The 19301-nt window shown below is 38.4% G+C and overlaps 1 protein-coding gene across 4 annotated transcripts in view; it reads left to right on the forward strand.

The window, feature by feature from the left end:
• The window catches only part of OCA2 (OCA2 melanosomal transmembrane protein), a 205264-nt gene that overhangs the window by 96960 nt on the left and 89003 nt on the right, over nt 1–19301 (forward strand). For all 4 annotated transcript variants that reach the window (XM_040535549.1, XM_040535542.1, XM_040535559.1 and 1 more), the window contains 3 exons: nt 468–600; nt 16414–16561; nt 18066–18123. In XM_040535549.1, coding sequence (XP_040391483.1) covers nt 468–600; nt 16414–16561; nt 18066–18123 — 339 coding nt within the window. The remainder of the gene's footprint in view (nt 1–467; nt 601–16413; nt 16562–18065; nt 18124–19301) is intronic.

A 19301-nucleotide genomic window follows, 5' to 3' on the forward strand; every position in this document is an offset into this window, starting at 1 on the left:
AAGCATGCAGAAAAATAATCAGACTGTTGGGGTATATTTTTATTGTAGAAGAACTTTACTGACTTTAAATGAAATCCTGGCTCTGATAGGATTATTGTAAAATCCATGTTGTCTTCAGTTTAAAACAAAGTTGGTCATTAAAAATACCTATTTCTGTGATTCAGTATGATTTAAAATGAAGTTAAAGTCATGAAAGTAAATTATTTTTTCTTTTAAAATCTGTTTTAGGAACACTGAATGCATTTCAGAATAACTCCTAACATTTTTTTTGAGTTCTCTGAACTAAATTGTAACGTTGCTTGTCTCCTTGAAACAAATGAAATACAGCGTATACTGTACTTGGAACTGATTTTATTGCTTTCTATTTATTATTGATTGCTAAAGTACGTATAGTTGAATACTTTTCCCTGTAGGTATTATAGGAAAATAACTGATTTTTTAATTTAAGTTTTCATTTTTATTTCCAGGGATTGGATTTTGCAGCCTTCACAGGACATATGTTTGTTGGTATCTGCCTTGTTGTTCTGGTCTCCTTTCCTTTTCTCAGACTTCTTTACTGGAACAAAAAACTTTACAATAAGGAGCCGAGTGAAATTGTTGGTAAGTGTGAGCGTGAAAACATTTTAATAAACACTACTTTAATAGGAACACGTGTTAATCAGGGACTGATTAGTGCCTACTAAAATGTCCTCGGAGGAAAGTGCCCCTTCACCTTCAGTCTCTGAATATTAAATTTTAAGATTTGCTTTTTAATTGTGATATTTTCTGACTTCTAGAAATAGATATTTTTCTTGATACTAAGCTTGAGGTATTGACATGAATAATTAAATACCTTTCAAAATTTATGGGGATAACTTGCATCATTTATAACCAAAGGCTTGAATACAGGAGTGTTCTGTATCACAATAGGTACCATCTGCTCAAGGTGCTCAGTTCACAGCTTTGTTTTAGATATATGCCAGGTTTCCCTTATGAGAGTGCACTGATGTATTCCCTCACTGTTGGTTTCTCTCACTGGATTTTTTCAGCAATATTTTCCTGGTCTGCAGTCAATGAAGAATGTTTCTTCAAGGCTAGAAGAATTTTTCCAGCTTTCCTCTGTGGCTTTTCCAAACTTAGCTTTCTCTGGTGTATAATTTCTGTAATTTAGTACGACTAAATGTATTTCTTTTTATATTGCTTACTTCCGTAGTTTCTAGAAGTCTTGGTAATGCTGTTCCACTGGCCTTTACAATAGCTGTTGAGTACGTCAGTCCCTTTTTGTCTTTGTGCTTTTATGTCTTTCTGTTTGGTGGTTTTGAAGTTTTCATCATTGTTCTCAGGCTTCTGTTTGAGTGGTGAAACTTAATAATAACACCCAAATGTCTATAATTTCTTTATGAGGTGAGAAATGATTCACAAAGTATAATTTCTTAATGGACTTTGTACTACAAAGATAGCTGAGTATAGCTGTTTCTTCTCCAGGAGTGAAGGTTTTTCATTTTTCTTGCTGTAGACTTGGGATCCAGGCTACCATAGACCATGTGAATGAACTGTGAATGTGGGGTCTGTTTAGCGTGGTGAGGACAGATTTTGGTATGGCTGATATAACTTGGCTTCATTTATAACCCACGGAGGAAGATAAACCCTTGTAAAACATAATATAGCAGTCTGCAATAGAACAGATATATCACATCCCAGAAAGTTTATGACTCTCCTTTGAGTTTAAAGGGAGTCCAAGGTGATTGAGTGGTAGAGATCTTCACAATAGGTGCCTAATTTAGATGAGTACCTCTTGTAGTGTCTTGCCTTGGCACAGGGAAAACTAGTTTAAGGAGTATTAAAAAGACAGAAACAACAGTCCTCTCTCCTCAGCGGATGTATCCTGTCTCTTGAATCTCATCCGTAAGAAAGCTCAGACAGAGACTTCTCCACCTGGGAAGTTGGCTTTTGTGCAGATATTTGGTTTTGAGGGACTGAGAGGCAATGGCCACAAACTGAAGCACAGGAAGTTCCAGCTGAATATGAGAGGGCACTTCTTTACTGTGAGGGTGACAGAGCACTGGCACAGGTTGCCCAGAGAGGTTGTGGAGTCTCCTTCTCTGGAGATATTCAAAAGCTGCCTGGATGCCATCCTGCACAATGTGCTCTAGGTTATCCTGCTTGGCAGGGGTGTTGAACTAGATGATCTTCAGAGGTCCCTTCCAACCTCAACCGTTCTGTGATTCTGTGACTGCAGTGCCCATTCAGCACAAGGTGCTCTCAGCCTCTGTTCACAGCTCTAGGGGCCAAAGTCCTGCTCAGTGTTTAGAAGAAAAGAGTTTTTGGGGTGTTCTGCCTAACAGTTTTCTAAGAAAATTAAAGAGAATTTTCTTTCTGTTTGTTTGCTTGGTATGAGATACACATTTTCATTCCTGTGCTATTGTACAACAGATGATGCTTTCTGCACCCTTAGAAATTTGATCCTGAGAGCAAGAGAAATAAAGCAATGAGGTCAGTCTCTAAAATGCCTCTATAATACTCTAAAGAGAAATACTCTAAAATTTTAGAGAAAAAAATTTTAGAGAAAAAATTTCTCTCTAAAAAATTCTCTAAAAATTCTCTCTAAAAAAAAATTCTCTCTAAAATAATTCTCTCTAAAAATTCTCTCTAAAAAAATTCTCTCTAAAAATTCTCTCTAAAAACTTCTCTCTAAAAAAAATTTTAGAGAAATACTCTAAAAGTATTTCTCTGTGACACCACAAAATAAGATTTTTTTTTTTCAGAAATGCCACTGAGAATCTTATTTTCCTAACTTCTCATACTGGAGAAGGCGCTGCAAGAAGTTTTCCTCACCTGGTAAATAAATCTATTGACCATGTAGTTCTGGGTCAAAGAGAGAAAATATTTTATTTGCTGGTAGACAGAACGCTAAGACAATTCTGGCTCACCTGTATACACTACATCAGTATACATTCAAAAAGCTCAATTTTCATCTTGGGAGCCAGGAATGCCTTTAGAGGAAATGAGTAACTCAATGAAAATTGGTGGTGCTAACATACAGAAAAGGATGTTCTCCTCACTTAGCCACAGATATGCCTCAAATTTGTCCTCTTGAAATATTTAATGTTGAGTTTTGCCTTATGGGAAGACACCATTGCTGAAAATAATGCATAATCTGAACATGTAGGCAATTGGCTCATGTTTCTATTGCGCACTCTCTTCTGTACCAAAATGCTGAAGTGCAAGTTCCCACCTGTTCTACACAGGACTCAAGGATGACAATCCTTTGTGGATGAGATCACCTCTGGGAGAGGAATTATCTTTTTGTTAAGGAGAAAAGAAAAGGAACCCTTGCAACCTTTCAGATATAGCCATTTGTAATTATGCATCATTATAAAAAATGATTACTTTTCTTTGTTGCTTGGAAGTATATTATTAAAATCTTTGGTATTCAGCATGTTTTTGTAACTTGCCAACTTTCTTATTTAAAGAGAATTAATTTACTTTTATTCATTTCTTATTTTCTAATAAAAATCGTAGCTTTTTGGACCTTTCCATGAATAACTAGACTTATATACTTCAATTATCTTTAAAAATGCCACCTTGCAAAGTGTCCTGAGATAAGTAATATCTGCAGTCAGAAAATTCATTTTACCAACTGTGAGAAATTTTGCTCCTAACATAACAGCATTATTTTGTGAATACACATTTTAGAAAATAATTATTTTTCTTTCATCTATAACATTTAAAACATGCTTTTAAATTTTTTTTTTTAGAAACCAAGTACACATAATCACTGTTGGGTTACCTTGAATAGCACAATTTATTCACTTAGCATCTTTGTGAATGAAACACTGTACGGAGGCTAACATATTTCAATTCATCTCCCAGTAATCATTGCTACTTGCAGCTTAGTATGTTCAGATATAGCAGTCATATAATCAGTATACCATGTACCCTTCCTCATAATCAGCATCTCTGTTGCTGCAAAGCTAATCAGTAGCCGTTCAATTAGAACAAATGCTAAAGCAGTATTCCTTCTACTGAAATTTTCAGTGAAATGAGAAGAGAAAGCGACAAACACAGGCTCTATTAATAGGTAGCTGGAGCAATTTGGATTTGCAGAAGGAGCACAATGTGTTCCAAGGTGTTTTCAGAGGTCCTTCCATTTCAGGTGGCAATGATTCTGTGATAACTTGGAATGGCTTGTTTGAAGCAGCTGCTTTAATCAGCTAAATTTCTGCCTTCCCTCATTCTGCCTCCGATTAACTATTAAACAAGATACGTGACACTTGTATTATTCTCCTAAGATTTTTTTTCAGTCTTCCTTGTGTTTTAAGATTATTCTGTTGTTTTGGGCTACACTGAGGAAGGATAAGCACTAATTTTAAGAACAAACAGTGCTGTTACTCTGATAATACATTGGCAGATTGATTTCAATGCAGTGTGTTACCACTGTCTTTAAGTTGTTGGCTTTGATCTGAGCTGTAGCACTTGTGTAGAAAGAAAAACACACATTTCTTCCCCAGTAGTACCATTTACCTGCAGTGGCTTGAAGCGTAGCATATTACAACAGAAAAAAAAAGAATCTGAAGAACTCAACCATGAAGGAGATAAATTCTTTTTAAGAATGAAGGGATATCGTGAGGAATTTTTTGAGTGTGACTTTCAGCTGATAAACCTGCACCTTTTTCTGTGTTGTTGAAAAAGATGCTAGGACTGGGGTAGGCTGCTATGAAGTTTTAAAAGGTATATATACTGTTTCCCAATAGAAAAAATAAGGCAAAATAACAGTATATGAGTGACAGAGGAATTAATATTGCTGTTCTTCCCCCTCTCCCTCACACTCCCAAAACATTTTCTTACTTGAAATCAAAGTTTTTACATCCTCTGAGGGTTAACCTAGCATTACTTAGTCCCTGGGAAGCAGGACTGTTATGTCCTGCTTATGCTTATCCTGTTATGCTGTTATGTCTCAGTTATGAGGCTGTGGAGCTGTGGACCTCAGTGCTTGGGAAGATCCTTTTCCCCAGGACAGTGGTTGACATGTAGTTTGGTGACAAGTATTATCCTTGACATTTTTTGCCAAAGAAGAAGAACTTACTGTGATGACTGATTTGGCACCAGCTCCCAATTTCTTCTGTGTTGCTTGCTCCAGTTCTTGATTGTTTTGCTTGTTGAAAGAGAGACCCACTGTTGAAATAGGAGGGGTGATGATAGGAGAGGGGGGAGCATGTTTTTTCTCTATGTAGCTCACTGTCTGCAGCAGCTGGGAAAATAATGCTGTGGTAGTAGGATAGTATGCAAAACCTACAGCAGAAGGAATTTTCTAATTAATCACAGTCATGTGTAAAGCGCTTAATGTGTGAAAAAACACGAGACTGTTTCCCTCAACGTGAAATGTGGTAACCAGATGAGTGAGCAAATCTGTTTCTTCTTCCATGTGGAGCTTTGCAGCTGCTTCTATAAAGGAAGAACTTAGAAAGGAGGAGGAAACAAACAAACAAACAAAAAAAACAGGCACGAAACTAGCAGAAAATAGGTAGAAACTTTTGAATGGAAAAAGAGAAAAGAATAGGGGAGGGATAACTGAGGGCTGTCAGATGTGCAACTGATAGGACTGTGCTGGCTGCATACCCAAGATGTCCAGATGTTGTTCCTGGATGTAGAGTAAGTGTTGCTTACATCAGGCCTCATTTCTCATGAAACCGTCCAAAGGATGACACAGCTAGGAGGAAAGTCAAGACAGAAGGGAAGATGGAACTGAAAAACCTGTTTAGCACTTAAAGTCTGCTGAATTTCTCCGGGTCCCATAGTAGCACAGGCATAATCAGCTGTAACTGTAGCTAACCACAAGGTATAGCTAACCACAAGGTATAGCCCAGTGTTGTCACTATTTTGTTCATGTGAACCCCCTTGCCTGTTGCAGCTCTGAGGTTCTTGCCTTGGGGAACAAACCCCAGGGCATGTGGTTGTGGTTTAACAGCTTTTGTGTTGTATTATGGCATGAGATGTCCTGCCTGCTACTGGAAGAAGTCATGAAGTTTCCCTTCCTCTCTGTACCAGGCTCTCATGGCCTGTGACGCTAGCCTGGGCTTCCATGTAGATGCAGGTTGGTCCTAGGACTGTCAAGCACACTCAAGCTATAATTCTTTTGTGATAATCATTCAAACAGATTCATAGTTTCTTTCTGGCCTTGAGACATAGTTTGTCAGTCAAAGTTTGTCAGTAGGCACCTAAAAGTGCTGATAACAGGAAATTTAAAAAATGATTTAGTCACATCAGTTGTGTCAAATAAATGTGTGTTTAAATTTTGTATTTTGCTAGGTTTTGGGGCACTTGTAGGATCTCTCCCCCTGTCATCACCCCAGTTCACTCTAGGGTCCACTTCCAAAGATGGTTGTTACAAGACCACAGGTTTGGCTTCCAGAGTGCTACGCAGTCCTCCAACGCTACCCTGATTGCCTCTGCATCCTCTGGCACTGTTGTGTGCCTTCATGCTCTGGCCTGAAGTGTGGCATACAACCTTTTGGTTTCATGCTGGTGAAGAACTACTTGATGACTTGCAAGACAACCCCAATGCTATTTTTGGACATTTTCAAATGAAAAAAGCCCGCATATAGTAATAATAGTGTCCAGGGTCACAGGGACACTGCAGGGACACCGGTTATAAGGTGTCATGAAGCATCATTGCAGCTTTGTGTGATGTTTTTCCTCAGGGGCAAAGGACGATCTTTAGCCCTATTTTAGTTAGTAAGGTATTTGTAACAGCGGGGACCATTTCATGCAAGAATCACTGAGAGGTAAGTTATGTACCGAGCTGGATAAAATACATCAGTAAATCTCTGTTCTGTGGTGTGTCTGTGCCTATGTAGGTATTAACTGCCAGTAAAGCACTATTGGTGTTTTAACATAGCTGTTAAAAGCAGTGGGCTGGCTTACTTGGAAGTTGGTTCAGGTGAGGAATTCAACAGTCAGATTATGCAGAGAATAATGTCGAAAGAAAGGAATATTTTAAAATGCTTTCAAGCATTCAACTTCAACTCCAAACTAGATCTAGCTAGCAGTTTTGCAACATACATTGCACTCTACAGTGCTCACCCAAGATGCGAAATTTATCACAACTTCTTGTGAATTTCTTTTTCAATCAGTTATGATTAAAATTAGATTAGGAAATGTTTCTCACCCCTAGAATTGATTTTTCTGCTCCAAATCAAAGCATGGAAGAGAGAGATCAGCCTGTCTGTGTGTACATCAGCATGTTCCCTTGAGCTTCAGAATAAAAACTGAGTGATTTGATATGAAGGATACATGAATACTTCAAACTTTACCCTCTTTGACATTATAGGTAAAATATTTTGAGCTTGCTCACACTCTCTCTTTAATCCCAATGTATGGGAAGCATTTTTAAATCTTGAAGAACAGCGTGGAATAGGAAAACATTTATTTTTTTCTTCTCTGCAATCCAGTTGTATATATTAACAATGAATAGTTATTAATTTAGCTTTCCTACTGTAGTGTATAGCATGCTAAGCTAAAAGATGTAACTTTCTTACAAATTATGTTGGAATCTAAGACCATGTACTTCTTGTACATTTTTTGTCTTTTATTTTAAACAGTGGTAAGACTTTCAGTTTCAAAGAAAGTAGTCTTATGGTCCCTGTGGACCTGTCTACTCCTGTTTCAGCAATACAGTTCGATCCACCAGGGGTCATGGTTTTATGTTTGAAAATGTAACAAAAAGTAATCTTTTATTATTTTCACCTTTAATAGCTCTTCTATAATCAGGAATAAAAATAATTGTAGTTATTTACTTTACATGTATTCAAGATTTTCATATTTTTTTAAAGACTTCAAAACATTTTATGTTTAAAATCCTTGTGTGTGTCCTTTGCATTCCTTTAGAGTTGATGGATTATTTCCCTTGGAAAGAGGAAAATGTTGATCTATCTTTTCTTGTTTTTTTAAGTGATAAAAATGATATTCTGACATTGCAGAATAAGGGAAATATGACAATTGCATATTATTTGCCTAGTGCATTGATAATGCAGTCGTCAGAAGAAGGTTGCTGTAATATTACTTTACCTGCCTTATTCAGAAAGAAAGTATAACAGTGGTATTTTGAATCAATAGAGCAGCGCTTCACAATTTTATTATATACATTTTTCATTGAAGGATTCAGTACAGAAAAATCTCTGATGAGAGGTAAAAATTTAGGAAGCGATACCTTCAGTTTCTTTTACAGCACTTGTCCCCCTAGATTTTTGTGTGCATACCACAACTGCGGAACGATAATACAGATATACATTTGCCAGGAAGGCCTGGGCTTTCATTAACAGTGCTTTTTGATATACTATGACAAAGTTTTCACTTTGCTCTGATGGTGCTGAAGCTCCTAAGATATTCCTAGTATACAGTGCTACATATTATGTTAATTTAGTACGTGCCCTGTATCATTTTGCTGCAAAGAACTTTCACTGTGATGACTGTTCACAAAAAAGTATAATCTTGACGTTTTTAAAATTATTTTTGCCATTTTTATGTATCAAAGCTGAATGAGCTGAACTTATTAGTAACCATTTCTTACACTTAAACCAGTAGCAAAAAGATATGCTAGTTCTGAAGTGAGCTTATTTTGCTCTTCATTTTGCCCTTAGATGAAGCATTATCTTTTTTATCTTTTGGATTATGAGAGGTATCCTCTTGAGGCTGTATCTTTTCATGGTTCTTTTCCCTTAATAGGACTCGGGGAATACCATCTTTCAGTCTTTGCTTGCAGCACTTTCTTTTTTCCCTGGTATTGAAATGACCTCAGCAGTTGTTTGGTTTACTGCAAAATGTTTTATGATTGGAGTTTATCTGTCCACTTCTAAAAAAAGGATAGTGAGTTGAACAGAGGTTTTTTTTTTTTTTTTTTTTAATTATGAGATGGTTGTACTTTAATGGAAAACATTGGCTAAATTGGTTTTTAATTGCTAAGTCTAGCAGTCTGAGTTAAAATGTCTTGATAGAGAGTAAACAGGAATTATTTTTATAGATTTCAGACCAGATGACTTTTCTTCTGAAATAAACTGTACTGGGATTTTAGATAGTATTTTCAGCCTAAAATTTTTATTCTTTATTTCCTATGACCCTCTGTCATTCTCAAGCAGAAGAGATTATTGTGATAATATTGGGCAAGTGCTTATGGTACACATGGAGCCTAAATATACTCATACTTCTGCTTTTGAAAAATGGGGAAATAAAGCAGAGGAAATTAAGGGGCAAATCCAAAATGACTGAAATAGTGTTGCATCTCTAAGTCAGAGAACAGAGCATATATTTCCTGAGACCCCATCCCTCGTTCAGTAAGAAACCAGCTGGAGAGTAATGTATGTCTTTTTCAACTACCTTGAAACACTGTGAGAGATCTAACTCTCTTTAATATCTGCAGATCACTCCATCTGAGTGTTATGTGACCATCATAAAGGTGTTGAATTGACTACTCTCTTATAAAATGTAGTGGTGAGCTCGTAGTGTTTTGCTGAAATTCCTCATGCTTCTTTTAGTAGTTGAAATTACAGGGGACAATCCAAAGCACAATAAGGAAAATCCATTTCAGTTTTTAAGAAAGATGCTTGCTGTTTTTATTCTTTTTTAACAGCCTGGCTCCCATGGCTGTTGCTGTCTGCCCTAGCTTGCCCAGAAGAAAACCCTACAGAGGTGGTTTAAAAGTGTGGCACAATCTGAAATGCCGTTCAGTTTTCTGCCTGGGCTTCAGCTGCTTTATTGCAGGGACGAGGGTCTCTTGTACTTCTTGTGCCATGGCTGCAATCCCATGCAGAGCATCTGAACATGTCCTAGGTGCTTCAGTGACCAAATGGGGCCCCAGCAGTCTGAAAGCTGATATAAATCTTCTATATCACTTTATGCAGCACTGTGCAGATTTCTTGCATTCCTTTGCAAGTATTTAGCTGAATCAGGCAAAGTGTGTTTTGTTGCAGTTTTGAAGACCCTGCAATATTCATGCCTCTGCTAACCTCTATCCACATGACTGATGAACTGTCCTACTCAACGGAATAAAGACAAGGACATTTCATATATATATATATATATATTTATATATATATATATATATATATATTTATTTTTCTTTCCAGAATTAGAGCTTGTGCTCATCTCCTCTTGAGGGGTGCTGCCTCCAGGAAAGATGCGTCAGTTGTAGAGCTGGAAATTCCTCAAGGCAAATTCTTTCCACACTTGGACTTCACCTTTCTAACTTAGTTTCTGTGCTTTTAAAATGGAGACGACATTTACTTACACTCTAATAATGCTGAGAAGATAAATTACATTATATCAGGGATTTTAAAATTTACCTAAAGTTATAGATATTAGTATTGCTAGATTAAGCTATAATTCGTAGTACTTAATTTACTTTTCAGATAACATTTACACAGAAGTATCCTCGTTCTAAGAAGTTAACTAAGAAGAATAATTGCTTTACTGGAAAAAGTTAAGCTACAATATCATGTGGAGAAAAAAATGCTTTCAGAGGAACATGCTTTGCATTTTGTTAGTCACAGCCCCAAATTGTCTTGCTTGCAAAAAGGTAGATAATATATTTAGTGCACTTGCAGGTTAAAAATTGCCATTTTATGATAATTCTTATCATCTCATCAAGATTGGTCATGCTCTTCTGAGTATCTTCAATTAACAAGACTGTCCTCTTCAGATTCTGAGACTGGGAATTAATTACACTCAGTTTTGAAAATGTCATCTTTGTTATTGGCAGTCAGGTGGGAGGGAAGGTATGATTAAGTGAAAATCAGTCTGACTATTAGTTGCTGCACTGCAGAAAGAATATGCATTTTTGGTGAAACATAATGTTTTCTAAAATGCAGAAAATCTTACCTAAAATGTCACAGCTCAGGTCTGTAGCTGATGTTCTGTTAATTTCAATGAGTCCAGGACTTCAGGCCTGTTCTTTCCATGGTGAAATATGCTAAATGACCAAAACAGGGGGGGACATGTGGCCTGGGAAGAGTACAGTGCTGCTTCCCGGGTGTGCAGAGATGGGATCAGGAAAGCCAAGACATGGGTAGAACTGAGCTTGGCAAGGGATGCAAAAAATAACAAGAAGTGAATCTATAGGTGCATTTGCCAGAAAAGAAAGGCCAAGGAGAGTGTTCCCCCTCTGATAAAGGAGAAGGAAGAACTGGTAACAACAGACATGTAGAAGGCTGAGGGACTAATCAAATTCTTTCCCTCAGTCTTCACTGACAGTCAGGCTTCCCACATCTCTCATTTTCCTGAACCTGTAGGTGAGGGCTTGGGGGTCAAAGTCATGGACTGGAATCATAGAATGGCTTGGGTTGGAAGGTACCTTAAAGATCATCTAGTTTCAAACCCCAAATCCCTCCCACTGTAAGCAAAGAGCAGGTTTGAGACCACCTGATGAAACTGAACAGGTACAAGTCTATGGGGCCCAATGTCATGCATCCCAGGGCCCTGAAGGAATTGGCTGATGTAGTTGCCAAACCTCTCTCTGTCATATTTCAAAAGTCTTGGAAGTTAGGTGAAGTCCCTGGTGACTGGAAAAAGGGAAACATCTTTTCCATTTTTAAAAAGGGTAGAAAGAAGGACCTGGGGAACTACAGACCGGTGAGCCTCACCTCTGAAAGACCATGGGAAAGATCCTCCTGGAAGCAATGTTAAGGCACATGCAAGACAAGCAGGTGATCTAAGACAACCAGCATGGCTTCACCAAGGGCAAATTGTGCCTGACGATTCTGGTGGCCTTCTATGATGGAGTGAATGCATCAGTTAACAGGGGAGGACTGACCAATGTCATCTACCTGGACTTCTGTAAGGCCTTTGACACAGTCCTACATGACATCCTGATCTCCAAATTGGAGAGAGATGGATTTGAAAGGTGGACCATTCAGTGGATAAGGAGTTGGCTTGAAGGTCACACCCAGAGAGTGGTGGTCAATGGCTCTATGTCCAAGTGAAGGCTGGTGATGAGTAGCGTCCCTCAGGGGTCTGTCTTGGGACCGTAAATGTTTAAGATCTTTAACAACGACAGACAATGGGACTGAGAGCACCCTCAGCAAATTTGCAGATGACACTAAGCTGAGTGGTGCAGTTGATACAACAGAAGGAAGGCATGTCATCCAAAGGGACCTGGACAAGCTTGAGAAGTGGGAAAAAGTATGTAAAACAACAACAAGAAAAAGTGTAGAAAAGTGTGTAGAATCTAATGAGGTTCTACAGGTCTAAGTGCAAGGTGCTGTACCTGGCTCAGGGCAATCCCTGACATGAGCAGAGACTGGGAGAAGAACTCATTGAGAGCAGACCTGCAGAGGAGGACTTGGGGGTTCTGGTGGACAAAAGCTTGAAATGAGCCAGCAGTGTGTGCTTGCAGCCCAAAAGGCCAACTGCATCCTGGGCTGCATCAACAGGGGAATGGTCAGCAGGTTGAGAGAGGAGATCGTTCCCCTCTGCTCTACCACTTGGAGTCTTGCATCCAGGTCTGGAGCCCCCAGCACATGAAGGATGTTGATCTGTTAGAGCAGGTCCAGAGGAGGGCCATGCATGTGATCAGAGGGCTGGAGCACCTCTCCTATGAAGAAACTCTGAGAGAACTGGGGATGTTCAGCCTACAGAAGAGAAGGCTCTGGGGAGACCTCGCTGTGGCCTTTCAATACTTACAGGGGGCTTATAAAACAACAACAACAACAAACAAACAAAAAAAAAGAGAGCAACTTTTTGCTCAGGCAGATAATGATAGGACAAGGGGTAATGGTTTTAAATGAAAAGAGGGGATATTTAAACTAGATGTTAGGAAGAAATTCTTCACTTAGAGGGTGGTGAGGCCCTGGAACAGGTTGCCCAGAGAAGCTGTGGATGCCCCATCCCTGGAGGTGTTCAAGATGGGACCCTGGGCAATCTGATCTAGTGGGCGACACCCCTTCCCATGGCAGGGGGGTTGGAACTGGATGATCTTTAAGATTCCTTCCAACCCAAGCCGTTCTAGGATCCTATGGACAAAACAGATTAGCAGCATAGGGATTGCACATTTGCTGATCCTTTTTTTAATCCAAGAGATGAGGCAAAAATATTCTTTTCTTGTTGGAAATGGACTTTCTAGCAAAAAAAAAATGTCTGTGAAAAACCAATGCTAGGTATACTTCTATAGTACCTTGTGGACTTCATGAATGCACCATTTTCACAAAGATTTTTTGGCATCATAATGGGATAATAAATTGATGGTAGGCTGAGCCACAGTAAGGTTAACCCTGCAAAAAACATGCAGACTGGGTTTTTTTGGAAGAGTGAGTGGAGTCAGCGTGCCCTGCTGTAACATGACCATCATGTCCCGTCTGAGGAGGGGATGGGAACTTATGGAAATGGGGTATGAGACCTTCTCACTCAGGGCCAGCCAAATGCTGCCCTTCTACTGCTTTATCCATAGTTTCAAAGTAATTGATAAGAACCTGAAGCTGCCACAAACTCTTATTGCTCATGTTTAATACATTATGTCATAAAAGATCAGTTGTTCCCAAACTGTGCAGGTTGCTACCCAAGTGGGTTTGCAGACCTGAGATGGGAGGACTAGATAAAGGCCCAAAGGTTTCTGGTTGTGTTCAGTGTTCTCAATGACCTCAAGGGTATTGCATTATATTTCCTTCACAACAAAAACTACTGCTAACACACACGCATATACATATATATAGCACCTAGTGCCATAAAACACAATTACAATAAAAATGTGCCTGAAACTGAAATAGGAAGAACTTTCTGTTAGAAAGTTTTGTTAAAAACTTCAAAAAACTCTTCAGAAATTGTTGGCATAAATGGAGTAGCAGTGTAAAAGATGTATTGACTCTTCTGATTTTTGCAGGTCATGTTGCTCTGAAGTAAATTTCACAACAGCTCAGATGTTCACATGCTTGCGATGTTTAGAAAACTAAAGAGTCTGAACAATAAAGCATGCACTTGCTGTACATAAAGGCAAGATCAAAGCCGTGTGAAAACACATATTTTTTAACATAGGTGAGACTTTTCTGAGCGTGGAGACTAGCCCCACAGCACTTCAGACATGGAGCAGGAATGCGCAACCCATCTGAGCAGCTTTCTGCTCTGTGGTTTTGTTTGTGGCATAGATACAGCGATGCTAGCTGTCCCTTTCCGAAAGAATGAAGATAAAGACTGTGTGAAAATTCCCACTGGGCATCTGCATCTCATTTAGAGGATGAAAGATTCAACTTTCTTCCATCAGCAAAATCCTTGGTGACGTTTCAGTTGGAAAGGATGAGAGGAAATGTTGTGGCAGGATGAACAGACGATTGTGAACAGACATGGAGAGAGAATTTTTACAAGGGCAAGTAGTTATAGGACAAGTGATAGTGATAATGGTTTTTAAACTGAAAGAGGACAGATTTAGAGCAGATGTTCAGAAGAAATTCTCCACTACGACGGTGGTGGGGCACTGGAACTGGCTGCCCAGATTTGTGGAAGCCCCATCCCTGGAGGTGTTCAAAGCCAGGCTGGATGGGGCTTTGGGCTTTTTGACCACCTCTGGTGAGAGCCATCGCAGGGCAGGTTGGAATTAGATGGTCTTTAAGATGCCTTCCAACCGAAACCATTGTTTGATCCTATGATCAGAAAAGGTGTTGCAGCAAAGACAGCCCGTCAGAAGCAGGATAGCGAGCTGGATAATTATGCTTCATGAGCATTTGCCAGAGGAAAAGAACAAACAAAAACCACGCTCTCTCTCTTGAACTGATGACGAGAGACAGTTTATAAGCCACAGTCTATTGAACTTAAAAATGTTATGAGAGAACAGAACAAAAAGGACTGTTCAGCTGTTGAGGGGGATTTTCCCCCTTCATATGCTTAAATTAAATACAGAAGTTTCTATTTCATTTAGTCTAAGGCAGCTTGAAGGGTGGTAGGAATATTTCTTTTACCCTCAAGAATTCAGGAAGGTTTTTCAAATGAAAAAATTCCACCATTTCTAAGGTTTAAAATATGTTTTTTGTACAGCTCCCATCCACCTTAATCCTCAAAAAAAAAAAAATTTTTTTTTTTTGGTTGGAAGCAGGAGATTAGCTGTGGCTTAAAGCTCTGTCACCTTGTTCTTTATGTTCCGGAAGAGAACAGAAAATCACTGCTGATATATTTGTGGGTGTCACAACTGCTGATGGAAATGTAAATGATGGCTGGGACAGGCATCTGCACAAACTCATGTGGATCCTCTGATAAGCAGGACCTATCCATGTTTTAATACAATGTAGTATCAGATTAATCTCCCGGCATAATCCTGGCAAGATTCGCCAAATATATTACAAACCAAGGTGGTAGATTCTGCACCTCCGATATCTGTGGTTCAGGTATGAATCATTTTTTTTTTTTTTTGAAGAAATGCTTTAGATGAGCACTGGTTGTTGAATAACCTTGAAATTGGGCTTTATATAGCATGAATTTACATTTTCAGTCTTACATCATAAAGCCAAGGCAAAGATAACTGTTTTGATGGCTTGCAAACTGTGTGCTCATCTAGAGATGTGACCAATAGAAAATGTGAGTCATCTGCTGTTCATCAGCTGTTCAGGCAAGTTATGATGGCTCTGGACACCCTTACTTTTATTCTTAAATGTTTGAGTTCTGTCAAGTCTAATTTCCTCTTACGGTCAATCTTTACATGATTCACTTTGTATCATAGCTATAAATACTTGGTCACAAAGGTGTCCATTTCTTAAGATAAGAACAATTTGCACATTAAACAGGGATCTTAAGATATAAAGCCATGAATTCTCTACACATTCTCTTCAATGATATAAAATTTGATGGAAAAAAAAGAAGGAAGCGTGAGGAAGCATCCTGTTAGTTCATCAAGAAGTATTTGTGCACACAGTTTATGAATGAATATTCAGCTTTCATTTCTTTAGGAATTTCCTGGAAAACTCAAAGGATATTTTTTGCATGCCCAATCTAATGCATGTCCTCAACAGGAGCACACACTTTTCAGTCATTCTCCAAGGTCTTGACAATACTGGAAAAAATAAACCAAAACATTCAAAATCCTGACAACACTTTGGATGCTGATTTGAAGTGTTAATAAGTCTGTTAAAACTTACACAGGACCAGGTATCATTAAGGTCTGCATTTTAGCATTATATTAATATATACTGCTTGTCATATGCAAGTGTTTGTAGACAGACAGTACTTTTTTTTTAATGACTTTGAGATTAATTTATATAAAATTTTGAAATGTTTATATTGATTTTCCATTCCCTTCAGCTCTGCAAAATGAATGGTAAAAGCAGCTTTCAAAGTGGCAAATTGTTGGGAAACCATTCCAATTATTTTAAGAGCTTTAAGTCCAGAACACCTTACACATATTTTGTGGGTCTCTGGTTTTATATGCATTGCACCTGCTTTAACATAAGCAATTTTGCTTCTTTTTAGAGCTGAAACATGAGATCTATGTTTGGAGGTTGACTGCACAGCGCATTAACCCTGCCAGCAGGGAAGAGACTGCTGTGAAATGCCTCTTGATGCAGAAGGTGCTGACTCTGGAGATGCTCCTGAGGAAAAAGCTCAGGACGTTCCACAGGTGAGTGGGTGCCAGCATGTGCCACCTCCCTTGCTCCCACTCTTGATGGGATGAGCTGTAGACATGGGTGGTTTGTTGGACCGACATGGAGCTCCTGCTCATCTCAGTCTACTGCTGGAAATGATACTGTGGCTTTGCTAATGTCTTCACTGGGATGAGACCTATACTCTTAGTTGTCTTTTAATCAGATGTGTGTTGGGGCAAGTACTAAGAGCCACCCTCAGCCTCAGTATTTTTGGAAAAAAACCCTAATGTGTAGAGTTTGGAAAATATATGTTAATAGGACCCAAATATAAAGGCCTAGAAATTTCACGTAGCTTTTGTTTTAAAAAGATCATAAATACTTCATTATGCTTTTCCTTGCAGTAGTGACTACAATGTAGCAAGATGCTGCAAATTCTTTTCTGCTGAAAAATTCAAGTGCTCTTCAGTGCACTGTTGAGTTTGAGAAACATACCACTAGTGATTTACTGCATTTTAAAATTATTTTGTAATCAAGTCATCAGTGTTAACCTGAGCATAGGCATAATTAACCATTTATGTATAGAAAAGAAGTTTTTATAAACCAGGACTAACAAAATGCTAACCCTATTTTGTTTAGGTTCCAGCAAAACTAGCTGTTATGCAATGGAATTTGATGTCTGAGAATAGCAGTGATAAATTCTCTTAAATTGAATCGATTCTAGACTAAAGTGAAAATGAAATAGCTTTTTTTTTTTTTAAATTAATAAACATGCTAATTAAATACACAGTATGAACAAGGGAATGTAAATAAGATTTCTTAAACCATTTCAGTAATAATTTTTACTTACATAATTTTTGCTGATATTATGCACTTTGAACAGAGTGACAAAAAAGTCTGTTACTTCAATTTAAAAAAAAAAGTAACATTGAGTTTACAGTACTCAAAGAGGAGTCTTCTGAAGTATACATGAAAATTGTACATTTAATTTGAAAATCAGGATTTCTTCAGCACATGTACATTTACAGCAATGTAAAAATTCATTAGTATTAACAACAGAGCTCCTGAACTGCAACCCCCATGGCCTTTTGCTGGAGGGCTGACTATGCTGATAACACAATGAAGTTATTCAGATCTTAAAAACTTCATTATAAAATGCAAATGTAACACGTATGTGTTCTGACTTGTTAGCACATGACCCTTGTTTTATCGCAGATGTGCACACATCACCTTCTGAAACTACGTATTGCATGTAGCCAGCTCCTATACACGAGTTCGTACTCTGGATGCTTGCTCCTTCCAAGCCCGTGGCACTCTTCATGAACTTAACCGTGTGTGTATTAGTGGTGCTTGTTACAAAAGTGGGGTCTTAAGTGAATTGTCACTGGAATTTTGCTACTGACCACGTCGCACACAGTTCCTTTTTGGTATGAGATACTCCTTATGGGTAAAAGGATGGTTGTGATAAGAGGGATTTATTCCAATACTCTTGGCAGAGCTCTAATTTCACAGTGGAAAAAAGCAGGTGTCATTTTCTTTCAGGCAAATTTCACAAGAAGATAAAAACTGGGAAACAAATATTCAGGAACTTCAGAAAAAAGTAAGTAGATGGCAGTTCTTCTCAGTATCAGTGTAAGTGGACCTATGCCTTTGTATGGAGAGAGTTTTTTGAACCCAATGCAAATTTAATAACTTTCATGATAACAGAAAAACTGGCAGGCAGGCTGGCTGGCCTCAGTTGAACAGAGTTACTGAACCATGTTGCGAGTATTTGTCAGGTTTTATACTTATGTTCCTTAGAAAAAAGGTTGCTTAAAGGATCAATAAATGATTCATCAGTGTTTTCTTAAAATTTTAATCTATGGCCAGAGAGACCTAGGAGGTGTCAATAGGTTGTTTATAACCATGATGCATGATGGTAGAGTACACTCCTGCTGATGTACCTAATACCAACTCTAATTTACTACATTGTCTGTGACACACATGCTTTATTATTCAAGTACAGATAAACCACTTGCATAAATTCTTTTTTCTTTGTTGTGCACACATTAACACTGCTTTAGTCTTTTATGCTGAAGCTGAGTCTGACAAGATGTATACTTTGTAGTGGGATTAATTTCAACTAAACATAATTGTCTAAATGTCACATCCTCTCCATCTCATTGGCACTAATGAGTACAGGCCTGTGCTTGGGAATTCATGTCCTTGGCTGGGACCTGTCTGTCCTATGTGTCATACCAAAACAGAACAAGGCCAACAGGACTTTCTTATTAGTTTTTACACTAGTAAAGTTAGTTTTTCAAAGCATTGCATAAATGATGAACTTCTTAAAGAATAGAGATTTAATTGTACTTTTGTAGAGCTTTAAACTGTGTGGAAGAGACTGGAAATGAGAGATACTGAGGCTGGGAGAAGGTGATTCCCTGGGTTGGTGGTAAAGGTGAGATCAGAGCAGAGAATCAGGGGCACAATGGGAAGCAGCTGGGTCTGAGGGTGAAAGCGTGAGGAGCTGGGCATAGGGATACAGGAGCTGCATAGGGATTAGGGATTGGCATGTCCTTTTGAATGTTCCACAGGAGGCATATGGATCTGTCCTCTAGGTTGGGTTATAGGTTTTCAGAGAATAATTGCAACAAAGGGTGATTTTGTCCAGGGTTGTGAAACCACAGAGCACCTGAAGTTCTGTCTTTCAGCCATACAACTATGTAATAATGTTGTGGTAAGGTTAGTTGAACACATCTCGATGTATTCAGCAGTTGTTAGCTACTTGCATTTCTT

The sequence above is a fragment of the Cygnus olor genome, chromosome 1 (assembly GCF_009769625.2).
Source record: "Cygnus olor isolate bCygOlo1 chromosome 1, bCygOlo1.pri.v2, whole genome shotgun sequence".
In the NCBI taxonomy this organism is placed as follows: Eukaryota; Metazoa; Chordata; class Aves; order Anseriformes; family Anatidae; genus Cygnus; species Cygnus olor.